The sequence below is a fragment of the Oncorhynchus keta genome, unplaced genomic scaffold (genome assembly GCF_023373465.1).
Source record: "Oncorhynchus keta strain PuntledgeMale-10-30-2019 unplaced genomic scaffold, Oket_V2 Un_scaffold_28244_pilon_pilon, whole genome shotgun sequence".
Taxonomy (NCBI): Eukaryota; Metazoa; Chordata; class Actinopteri; order Salmoniformes; family Salmonidae; genus Oncorhynchus; species Oncorhynchus keta.
In genome coordinates, this window is record NW_026290902.1 from 102582 (window position 1) to 116833 (window position 14252).

The following is a 14252-nucleotide window of genomic DNA, read 5'->3' on the forward strand; positions in this document are numbered from 1 at the left end:
AATGGGACTGAACATTTGGCACCAATGGCACCAATGGGACTTAACATTATTATGGCACCAATAGACATTATGGCACCAATGGGACTGAACATTATGGCACCAATGGGACTGAACATTATGGCACCAATGGGACTTAACATTATGGCACCAATGGGACTGAACATTATGGCACCAATAGTACATGACATTTTGACACCAATGGGACTGAACATTATGGCACCAATGGGACTGAACATTATGGCACCAATGGGACTTAACATTATGGCACCAATGGGACTTAACATTATGGCACCAATGGGACTGAACATTATGGCACCAATGGGACTTAACATTATGGCACCAATGGGACTTAACATTATGGCACCAATGGGACTTAACATTATGGCATCAATGGGACTGAACATTATGGCATCAATGGGACTTAACATTATGGCACCAATGGGACTGAACATTATGGCACCAATGGGACTTAATATTATGGCACCTATGGGACTTAACATTATGGCATCAATGGGACTTAACATTATGGCACCAATGGGACTGAACATTATGGCACCAATAGTACATGACATTATGGCACCAATGGGACTTAACATTATGGCACCAATTACATTATGGCACCAATGGGACTGAACATTATGGCACCAATAGTACATGACATTATGGCACCAATGGGACTGAACATTATGGCACCAATGGGACTGACATTATGGCACCAATGGGACATGAACATTATGGCACCAATGGGACTTAACATTATGACACCAATGGGACTTAACATTATGGCACCAATGGGACTGAACATTATGGCACCAATGGGACTTAACATTATGGCACCAATGGGACTGAACATTATGGCACCAATAGTACATGACATTATGGCACCAATGGGACTGAACATTATGGCACCAATGGGACTCAACATTATGGCACCAATAGTACATGACATTATGGCACCAATGGGACTTAACATTATGACACCAATGGGACTGAACATTATGACACCAATGGGACTGAACATTATGACACCAATGGGACTGAACATTATGACACCAATGGGACTGAACATTATGGCACCAATAGTACATGACATTATGGCACCAATGGGACTGAACATTATGGCACCAATAGTACATGACATTATGGCACCAATAGTACATGACATTATGACACCAATGGGACTCAACATTATGGCACCAATGGGACTGAACATTATGGCACCAATAGTACATGACATTATGGCACCAATAGTACATGACATTATGACACCAATGGGACTCAACATTATGGCACCAATGGGACTCAACATTATGACACCAATGGGACTGAACATTATGGCACCAATGGGACTGAACATTATGGCACCAATGGGACTTAACATTATGACACCAATGGGACTTAACATTATGGCACCAATGGGACTGAACATTATGGCACCAATAGTACATGACATTATGGCACCAATGGGACTGAACATTATGGCACCAATGGGACTGAACATTATGGCACCAATGGGACTTAACATTATGGCACCAATGGGACTGAACATTATGGCACATTATGGCACCAATGGGACTTAACATTATGGCACCAATGGGACTGAACATTATGGCACCAATGGGACTTAACATTATGGCACCAATGGGACTGAAGATTATGGCACCAATGGGACTTAACATTATGGCATCAATGGGACTTAACATTATGGCACCAATAGTACATGACATTATGGCACCAATGGGACTGAACATTATGGCACCAATGGGACTGAACATTATGGCACCAATGGGACTGAACATTATGGCACCAATGGGACTTAACATTATGACACCAATGGGACTTAACATTATGGCACCAATGGGACTTAACATTATGGCACCAATGGGACTGAACATTATGGCACCAATAGTACATGACATTATGGCACCAATGGGACTGAACATTATGGCACCAATAGTACATGACATTATGGCACCAATGGGACTGAACATTATGGCACCAATAGTACATGACATTATGGCACCAATGGGACTGAACATTATGGCACCAATGGGACTGAACATTATGACACCAATAGTACATGACATTATGACACCAATGGGACTGAACATTATGGCACCAATGGGACTGAACATTATGGCACCAATGGGACTGAACATTATTGCACCAATAGTACATGACATTATGGCACCAATGGGACTTAACATTATGGCACCAATAGTACATGACATTATGGCACCAATGGGACTGAACATTATGGCACCAATGGGACTGAACATTATGGCACCAATAGTACATGACATTATGACACCAATGGGACTGAACATTATGGCACCAATGGGACTGAACATTATGGCACCAATGGGACTTAACATTATGGCACCAATGGGACTTAACATTATGGCACCAATGGGACTGAACATTATGGCACCAATGGGACTTAACATTATGGCACCAATGGGACTTAACATTATGGCACCAATGGGACTTAACATTATGGCACCAATGGGACTGAACATTATGGCACCAATGGGACTTAACATTATGGCACCAATGGGACTGAACATTATGGCACCAATGGGACTTAATATTATGGCACCTATGGGACTTAACATTATGGCACCAATGGGACTTAACATTATGGCACCAATGGGACTGAACATTATGGCACCAATAGTACATGACATTATGGCACCAATGGGACTTAACATTATGGCACCAATGGGACTTAACATTATGGCACCAATGGGACTGAACATTATGGCACCAATAGTACATGACATTATGACACCAATGGGACTTAACATTATGGCACCAATAGTACATGACATTATGGCACCAATGGGACTTAACATTATGGCACCAATGGGACTGAACATTATGGCACCAATAGTACATGACATTATGACACCAATGGGACTGAACATTATGACACCAATAGTACATGACATTATGGCACCAATAGTACATGACATTATGGCATCAATGGGACTTAACATTATGGCACCAATGGGACTGAACATTATGGCACCAATAGGACTTAACATTATGGCACCAATGGGACTGAACATTATGGCACCAATAGTGACATTATGCACAATGGGATTACATTATGGCACCAATGGGACTGAACATTATGGCACCAATAGTACATGACATTATGACACCAATGGGACTGAACATTATGACACCAATAGTACATGACATTATGGCACCAATAGTACATGACATTATGGCATCAATGGGACTTAACATTATGGCACCAATGGGACTGAACATTATGGCACCAATGGGACTGAACATTATGGCACCAATAGTACATGACATTATGGCATCAATGGGACTTAACATTATGGCACCAATGGGACTTAACATTATGGCACCAATAGTACATGACATTATGGCACCAATGGGACTTAACATTATGGCACCAATGGGACTGAACATTATGGCACCAATGGGACTGAACATTATGGCACCAATGGGACTTAACATTATGGCACCAATAGTACATGACATTATGGCATCAATGGGACTTAACATTATGGCACCAATGGGACTTAACATTATGGCACCAATGGGACTGAACATTATGGCACCAATGGGACTTAACATTAACATTATGGCACCAATGGGACTTAACATTATGGCACCAATAGTACATGACATTATGGCACCAATGGGACTTAACATTATGGCACCAATGGGACTTAACATTATGGCACCAATAGTACATGACATTATGGCACCAATGGGACTTAACATTATGGCACCAATAGTACATGACACTATGGCACCAATGGGACTTAACATTATGGCACCAATGGGACTGAACATTATGGCACCAATGGGACTTAACATTATGGCACCAATAGTACATGACATTATGGCACCAATGGGACTTAACATTATGGCACCAATAGTACATGACATTATGGCATCAATGGGACTTAACATTATGGCACCAATAGTACATGACATTATGGCACCAATGGGACTGAACATTATGGCACCAATGGGACTGAACATTATGACACCAATGGGACTTAACATTATGGCACCAATGGGACTCAACATTATGGCACCAATGGGACTGAACATTATGGCACCAATGGGACTGAACATTATGGCACCAATGGGACTGAACATTATGGCACCAATGGGACTTAACATTATGGCACCAATAGTACATGACATTATGGCACCAATGGGACTTAACATTATGGCACCAATAGTACATGACATTATGGCACCAATGGGACTTAACATTATGGCACCAATAGTACATGACATTATGGCACCAATGGGACTTAACATTATGGCACCAATAGTACATGACATTATGGCACCAATGGGACTTAACATTATGGCACCAATGGGACTGAACATTATGGCACCAATGGGACTGAACATTATGGCACCAATAGTACATGACATTATGGCACCAATGGGACTTAACATTATGGCACCAATAGTACATGACATTATGGCACCAATGGGACTTAACATTATGGCACCAATGGGACTTAACATTATGGCACCAATAGTACATGACATTATGGCACCAATGGGACTTAACATTATGGCACCAATAGTACATGACATTATGGCACCAATGGGACTTAACATTATGGCACCAATGGGACTGAACATTATGGCACCAATGGGACTTAACATTATGGCACCAATAGTACATGACATTATGGCATCAATGGGACTTAACATTATGGCACCAATGGGACTCAACATTATGGCACCAATGGGACTGAACATTATGGCACCAATGGGACTTAACATTATGGCACCAATGGGACTGAACATTATGGCACCAATGGGACTTAACATTATGGCACCAATGGGACTTAACATTATGGCACCAATGGGACTTAACATTATGGCACCAATGGGACTTAACATTATGGCACCAATAGTACATGACATTATGGCACCAATGGGACTTAACATTATGGCACCAATGGGACTTAACATTATGGCACCAATGGGACTTAACATTATGGCACCAATGGGACTTAACATTATGGCACCAATGGGACTGAACATTATGGCACCAATGGGACTTAACATTATGGCACCAATGGGACTTAACATTATGGCACCAATGGGACTTAACATTATGGCACCAATAGTACATGACATTATGGCATCAATGGGACTTAACATTATGGCACCAATGGGACTGAACATTATGACACCAATGGGACTTAACATTATGGCACCAATGGGACTTAACATTATGGCACCAATGGGACTTAACATTATGGCACCAATAGTACATGACATTATGGCACCAATGGGACTTAACATTATGGCACCAATGGGACTGAACATTATGGCACCAATAGTACATGACATTATGGCACCAATGGGACTTAACATTATGGCACCAATAGTACATGACATTATGGCACCAATGGGACTTAACATTATGGCACCAATAGTACATGACATTATGGCACCAATGGGACTTAACATTATGGCACCAATGGGACTGAACATTATGGCACCAATGGGACTTAACATTATGGCACCAATGGGACTCAACATTATGGCACCAATGGGACTGAACATTATGGCACCAATGGGACTGAACATTATGGCACCAATGGGACTGAACATTATGGCACCAATAGTACATGACATTATGGCACCAATGGGACTTAACATTATGGCACCAATAGTACATGACATTATGGCACCAATGGGACTTAACATTATGGCACCAATAGTACATGACATTATGGCACCAATGGGACTTAACATTATGGCACCAATGGGACTTAACATTATGGCACCAATGGGACTGAACATTATGGCACCAATGGGACTTAACATTATGGCACCAATGGGACTGAACATTATGGCACCAATGGGACTGAACATTATGGCACCAATGGGACTTAACATTATGGCACCAATAGTACATGACATTATGGCATCAATGGGACTTAACATTATGGCACCAATGGGACTTAACATTATGGCACCAATGGGACTGAACATTATGGCACCAATGGGACTTAACATTATGGCACCAATAGTACATGACATTATGGCACCAATGGGACTTAACATTATGGCACCAATAGTACATGACATTATGGCACCAATGGGACTTAACATTATGGCACCAATGGGACTTAACATTATGGCACCAATAGTACATGACATTATGGCACCAATGGGACTTAACATTATGGCACCAATAGTACATGACATTATGGCACCAATGGGACTTAACATTATGGCACCAATGGGACTGAACATTATGGCACCAATGGGACTGAACATTATGGCACCAATGGGACTTAACATTATGGCACCAATAGTACATGACATTATGGCACCAATGGGACTTAACATTATGGCACAATTATGACATTACCAATGGGACTTAACATTATGGCACCAATAGTACATGACATTATGGCACCAATGGGACTGAACATTATGGCACCAATGGGACTGAACATTATGACACCAATGGGACTTAACATTATGGCACCAATGGGACTCAACATTATGGCACCAATGGGACTGAACATTATGGCACCAATGGGACTGAACATTATGGCACCAATGGGACTGAACATTATGGCACCAATGGGACTTAACATTATGGCACCAATAGTACATGACATTATGGCACCAATGGGACTTAACATTATGGCACCAATAGTACATGACATTATGGCACCAATGGGACTTAACATTATGGCACCAATGACATTATGGCACAATGGGACTTAACATTATGGCACCAATGGTACATGAACATTATGGCACCAATGGGACTTAACATTATGGCACCAATGGGACTGAACATTATGGCACCAATGGGACTGAACATTATGGCACCAATAGTACATGACATTATGGCACCAATGGGACTTAACATTATGGCACCAATGGGACTGACATTATGGCACCAATGGGACTGAACATTATGGCACCAATGGGACTTAACATTATGGCACCAATAGTACATGACATTATGGCACCAATGGGACAATAGTACAACATTATGGCACCAATGGGACTTAACATTATGGCACCAATGGGACTGAACATTATGGCACCAATGGGACTTAACATTATGGCACCAATAGTACATGACATTATGGCATCAATGGGACTTAACATTATGGCACCAATGGGACTCAACATTATGGCACCAATGGGACTGAACATTATGGCACCAATGGGACTTAACATTATGGCACCAATGGGACTTAACATTATGGCACCAATGGGACTTAACATTATGGCACCAATGGGACTTAACATTATGGCACCAATGGGACTTAACATTATGGCACCAATGGGACTTAACATTATGGCACCAATAGTACATGACATTATGGCACCAATGGGACTTAACATTATGGCACCAATGGGACTGAACATTATGGCACCAATGGGACTTAACATTATGGCACCAATGGGACTAACATTATGGCACCAATGGGACTGAACATTATGGCACCAATGGGACTTAACATTATGGCACCAATGGGACTTAACATTATGGCACCAATGGGACTTAACATTATGGCACCAATAGTACATGACATTATGGCACCAATGGGACTTAACATTATGGCACCAATAGTACATGACATTATGGCACCAATGGGACTTAACATTATGGCACCAATGGGACTGAACATTATGGCACCAATGGGACTGAACATTATGGCACCAATAGTACATGACATTATGGCACCAATGGGACTTAACATTATGGCACCAATAGGACTTAACATTATGGCACCAATGGGACTTAACATTATGGCACCAATGGGACTTAACATTATGGCACCAATAGTACATGACATTATGGCACCAATGGGACTTAACATTATGGCACCAATAGTACATGACATTATGGCACCAATGGGACTTAACATTATGGCACCAATGGGACTGAACATTATGGCACCAATGGGACTTAACATTATGGCACCAATAGTACATGACATTATGGCATCAATGGGACTTAACATTATGGCACCAATGGGACTGAACATTATGGCACCAATGGGACTGAACATTATGGCACCAATGGGACTTAACATTATGGCACCAATGGGACTGAACATTATGGCACCAATGGGACTTAACATTATGGCACCAATGGGACTTAACATTATGGCACCAATGGGACTTAACATTATGGCACCAATGGGACTTAACATTATGGCACCAATAGTACATGACATTATGGCACCAATGGGACTTAACATTATGGCACCAATGGGACTGAACATTATGGCACCAATGGGACTTAACATTATGGCACCAATGGGACTCAACATTATGGCACCAATGGGACTGAACATTATGGCACCAATGGGACTTAACATTATGGCACCAATGGGACTTAACATTATGGCACCAATGGGACTTAACATTATGGCACCAATAGTACATGACATTATGGCATCAATGGGACTTAACATTATGGCACCAATGGGACTGAACATTATGACACCAATGGGACTTAACATTATGGCACCAATGGGACTTAACATTATGGCACCAATGGGACTTAACATTATGGCACCAATAGTACATGACATTATGGCACCAATGGGACTTAACATTATGGCACCAATGGGACTGAACATTATGGCACCAATAGTACATGACATTATGGCACATTATGGCACCAATAGTACATGACATTATGGCACCAATGGGACTTAACATTATGGCACCAATAGTACATGACATTATGGCACCAATGGGACTGAACATTATGGCACCAATGGGACTGAACATTATGACACCAATGGGACTTAACATTATGACACCAATGGGACTGAACATTATGGCACCAATGGGACTGAACATTATGGCACCAATGGGACTGAACATTATGGCACCAATGGGACTGAACATTATGGCACCAATAGTACATGACATTATGGCACCAATGGGACTGAACATTATGGCACCAATAGTACATGACATTATGGCACCAATGGGACTTAACATTATGGCACCAATAGTACATGACATTATGGCACCAATGGGACTTAACATTATGGCACCAATGGGACTGAACATTATGGCACCAATGGGACTGAACATTTGGCACCAATAGTACATGACATTATGGCACCAATGGGACTTAACATTATGGCACCAATATGACATTATGGCACCAATGGGACTTAACATTATGGCACCAATGGGACTTAACATTATGGCACCAATGGGACTGAACATTATGGCACCAATGGGACTTAACATTATGGCACCAATAGGACTGAACATTATGGCACCAATGGGACTTAACATTATGGCACCAATGGGACTGAACATTATGGCACCAATGGGACTTAACATTATGGCACCAATGGGACAATGGGACTTAACATTATGGCACCAATGGGACTCAACATTATGGCACCAATGGGACTTAACATTATGGCACCAATGGGACTTAACATTATGGCACCAATGGGACTGAACATTATGGCACCAATGGGACTTAACATTATGGCACCAATGGGACTTAACATTATGGCACCAATGGGACTTAACATTATGGCACCAATAGGACATGACATTATGGCACCAATGGGACTTAACATTATGGCACCAATGGGACTGAACATTATGGCACCAATGGGACTTAACATTATGGCACCAATGGGACTTAACATTATGGCACCAATGGGACTGAACATTATGGCACCAATGGGACTTAACATTATGGCACCAATGGGACTTAACATTATGGCACCAATGGGACTTAACATTATGGCACCAATAGTACATGACATTATGGCACCAATGGGACTTAACATTATGGCACCAATGGGACTGAACATTATGACACCAATGGGACTTAACATTATGGCACCAATGGGACTTAACATTATGGCACCAATGGGACAATAGTACAACATTATGGCACCAATGGGACTTAACATTATGGCACCAATGGGACTGAACATTAACATTATGACATTATGGCACCAATGGGACTTAACATTATGGCACCAATAGTACATGACATTATGGCACCAATGGGACTTAACATTATGGCACCAATAGTACATGACATTATGGCACCAATGGGACTTAACATTATGGCACCAATGGGACTGAACATTATGACACCAATGGGACTTAACATTATGGCACCAATGGGACTCAACATTATGGCACCAATGGGACTGAACATTATGGCACCAATGGGACTGAACATTATGGCACCAATGGGACTGAACATTATGGCACCAATAGTACATGACATTATGGCACCAATGGGACTTAACATTATGGCACCAATAGTACATGACATTATGGCACCAATGGGACTTAACATTATGGCACCAATGGGACTTAACATTATGGCACCAATAGTACATGACATTATGGCACCAATGGGACTTAACATTATGGCACCAATAGGACTTAACATTATGGCACCAATGGGACTTAACATTATGGCACCAATGGGACTGAACATTATGGCACCAATGGGACTTAACATTATGGCACCAATGGGACTGAACATTATGGCACCAATGGGACTTAACATTATGGCACCAATGGGACTGACATTATGGCACCAATGGGACTTAACATTATGGCACCAATGGGACTTAACATTATGGCACCAATGGGACTGAACATTATGGCACCAATGGGACTTAACATTATGGCACCAATAGTACATAACATTATGGCACCAATGGGACTTAACATTATGGCACCAATGGGACTGAACATTATGGCACCAATGGGACTTAACATTATGGCACCAATAGTACATGACATTATGGCACCAATGGGACTTAACATTATGGCACCAATGGGACTGAACATTATGGCACCAATGGGACTTAACATTATGGCACCAATGGGACTGAACATTATGGCACCAATGGGACTTAACATTATGGCACCAATGGGACTTAACATTATGGCACCAATGGGACTTAACATTATGGCACCAATGGGACTTAACATTATGGCACCAATAGTACATGACATTATGGCACCAATGGGACTTAACATTATGGCACCAATGGGACTGAACATTATGGCACCAATGGGACTTAACATTATGGCACCAATGGGACTCAACATTATGGCACCAATGGGACTGAACATTATGGCACCAATGGGACTTAACATTATGGCACCAATGGGACTGAACATTATGGCACCACCAATGGACAATAGTACAACATTATGGCACCAATGGGACTGAACATTATGGCACCAATGGGACTGAACATTATGACACCAATGGGACTTAACATTATGGCACCAATGGGACTGAACATTATGGCACCAATGGGACTGAACATTATGGCACCAATAGTACATGACATTATGGCACCAATGGGACTTAACATTATGGCACCAATAGTATGACATTATGGCACCAATGGGACTGAACATTATGACACCAATGGGACTTAACATTATGGCACCAATGGGACTTAACATTATGGCACCAATGGGACTTAACATTATGGCACCAATAGGACATGACATTATGGCACCAATGGGACTTAACATTATGGCACCAATGGGACTGAACATTATGGCACCAATGGGACTGAACATTATGGCACCAATGGGACTGAACATTATGGCACCAATGGGACTTAACATTATGGCATCAATGGGACTTAACATTATGGCACCAATAGTACATGACATTATGGCACCAATGGGACTGAACATTATGGCACCAATAGTACATGACATTATGGCACCAATGGGACTTAACATTATGACACCAATGGGACTGAACATTATGGCACCAATAGTACATGACATTATGACACCAATGGGACTGAACATTATGGCACCAATGGGACTGAACATTATGGCACCAATGGGACTGAACATTATGGCACCAATAGTACATGACATTATGACACCAATGGGACTGAACATTATGGCACCAATGGGACTGAACATTATGGCACCAATGGGACTGAACATTATGGCACCAATGGGACTGAACATTATGGCACCAATAGTACATGACATTATGGCACCAATGGGACTGAACATTATGGCACCAATAGTACATGACATTATGACACCAATGGGACTGAACATTATGGCACCAATAGTACATGACATTATGGCACCAATGGGACTTAACATTATGGCACCAATGGGACTGAACATTATGGCACCAATAGTACATGACATTATGACACCAATGGGACTGAACATTATGGCACCAATGGGACTGAACATTATGGCACCAATGGGACTGAACATTATGGCACCAATAGTACATGACATTATGGCACCAATAGTACATGACATTATGACACCAATAGTACATGACATTATGACACCAATGGGACTGAACATTATGGCACCAATGGGACTTAACATTATGGCACCAATGGGACTGAACATTATGGCACCAATGGGACTGAACATTATGGCACCAATAGTACATGACATTATGGCACCAATGGGACTGAACATTATGACACCAATGGGACTTAACATTATGGCACCAATGGGACTGAACATTATGGCACCAATGGGACTGAACATTATGGCACCAATGGGACATTATGGCACCAATGGGACTGAACATTATGGCACCAATGGGACTGAACATTATGGCAATGGGACTGAACAATGGGACTGAACATTATGGCACCAATGGGACTGAACATTATGGCACCAATGGGACTGAACATTATGGCACCAATGGGACTGAACATTATGGCACCAATGGGACTGAACATTATGGCACCAATGGGACTGAACATTATGGCACCAATGGGACTTAACATTATGGCACCAATGGGACTTAACATTATGGCACCAATGGGACTGAACATTATGGCACCAATGGGACTGAACATTATGGCACCAATAGTACATGACATTATGGCACCAATGGGACTGAACATTATGGCACCAATGGGACTGAACATTATGACACCAATGGGACTTAACATTATGGCACCAATGGGACTGAACATTATGGCACCAATGGGACTTAACATTATGGCACCAATGGGACTGAACATTATGGCACCAATGGGACTGAACATTATGGCACCAATAGTACATGACAGTATGGCTTGTTTGATATCATAGATAGGACTATCTTCTAAAATGATCAATGAAATAGACTGCAATTTCCAGTTGTGTTAATTAACTCTCTGCTCGTGTGTGTGTGTGTGTGTGTGTGTGTGTGTGTGTGTGTGTGTGTGTGTGTGTGTGTGTGTGTGTGTGTGTGTGTGTGTGTGTGTGTGTGTGTGTGTGTGTGTGTGTGTGTGTGTGTGTGTGTGTGTGTGTGTGTGTGTGTGTGTGTGTCTCTCTCTCTCTCTGTAGAAACTGTGTGGTGCTTATGTGTACCTCCTCTTTATGACCATGGCTCTGGCAGCCTTCAGCTTCACTTGGAGACGTCTACCTGAGACCAAGGGACGCACCTTCGATGACATCGCAGCCGAGTTCCGAGAGTCCGAGGGCATCCCCCTGCACATTAAGACGGGTTTCAACACCTTCCCCTGACCTGACCGCCCTGGCCCCCCTCTCACCTTTACCCCCTCCCCGGAGGTCGGAGGTTGTACTGGGGGGGTCACGGAGGTCTTCTTGCGTTCAACCTTCGCTTGGGACAAATCCTTTATTGTATTCAACCTTTTGCTTAACCAGGTCAGAACACGACCTCTAACACAAGGGAGACATGGTGGGACTGATACAGGACTTCAGGTGGTGGCCTCCCACAGTGTTGTCCGTTTTCTGATGACGTTTATAAACTTCAAAAATACGATGTCCTCTGTTACTGTAGTAGTCACGCATATGTATCATAAAATGGATAAATATTATTATCTGTATTGTTGGATTGAGGCATTACGATAACTTGTTTTCAGATCCATATCGTTGAATATTAAAAGTGAAGCTCCTGTATATAAGAGTTTATAAGAGTCTGAAGCTCATGTCTATAAGAGATTATAAGAGTCTGAAGCTCATGTCTATAAGAGATTATAAGAGTCTGAAGCTCATGTCTTTAAGAGATTATAAGACTCTGAATCTCATGTCTATAAGAGTTTATAAGAGTCTGAAGCTCCTGTATATAAGAGTTTATAAGAGTCTGAAACTCTTGTCTTTAAGAGATTATAAGACTCTGAAGCTCATGTCTATAAGAGTATTATAAGAGTCTGAAGCTCTATCATGTCTATAAGAGATTATAGATACTCCTGTATATAAGAGTTTATAAG

At 41.8% G+C, this 14252-nt stretch overlaps 1 protein-coding gene across 1 annotated transcript in view; it reads left to right on the top strand.

The window, feature by feature from the left end:
* LOC127928499 (solute carrier family 2, facilitated glucose transporter member 1) overlaps positions 1 to 14014 on the top strand; it is a 68608-nt gene extending 54594 nt beyond the window's left edge. The window contains exon 10 of the mRNA XM_052515512.1: positions 13366 to 14014. Coding sequence (XP_052371472.1) covers positions 13366 to 13545 — 180 coding nt within the window. The 3' untranslated portion in view covers positions 13546 to 14014. The remainder of the gene's footprint in view (positions 1 to 13365) is intronic.
* Positions 14015 to 14252: the final 238 nt, after the last annotated feature.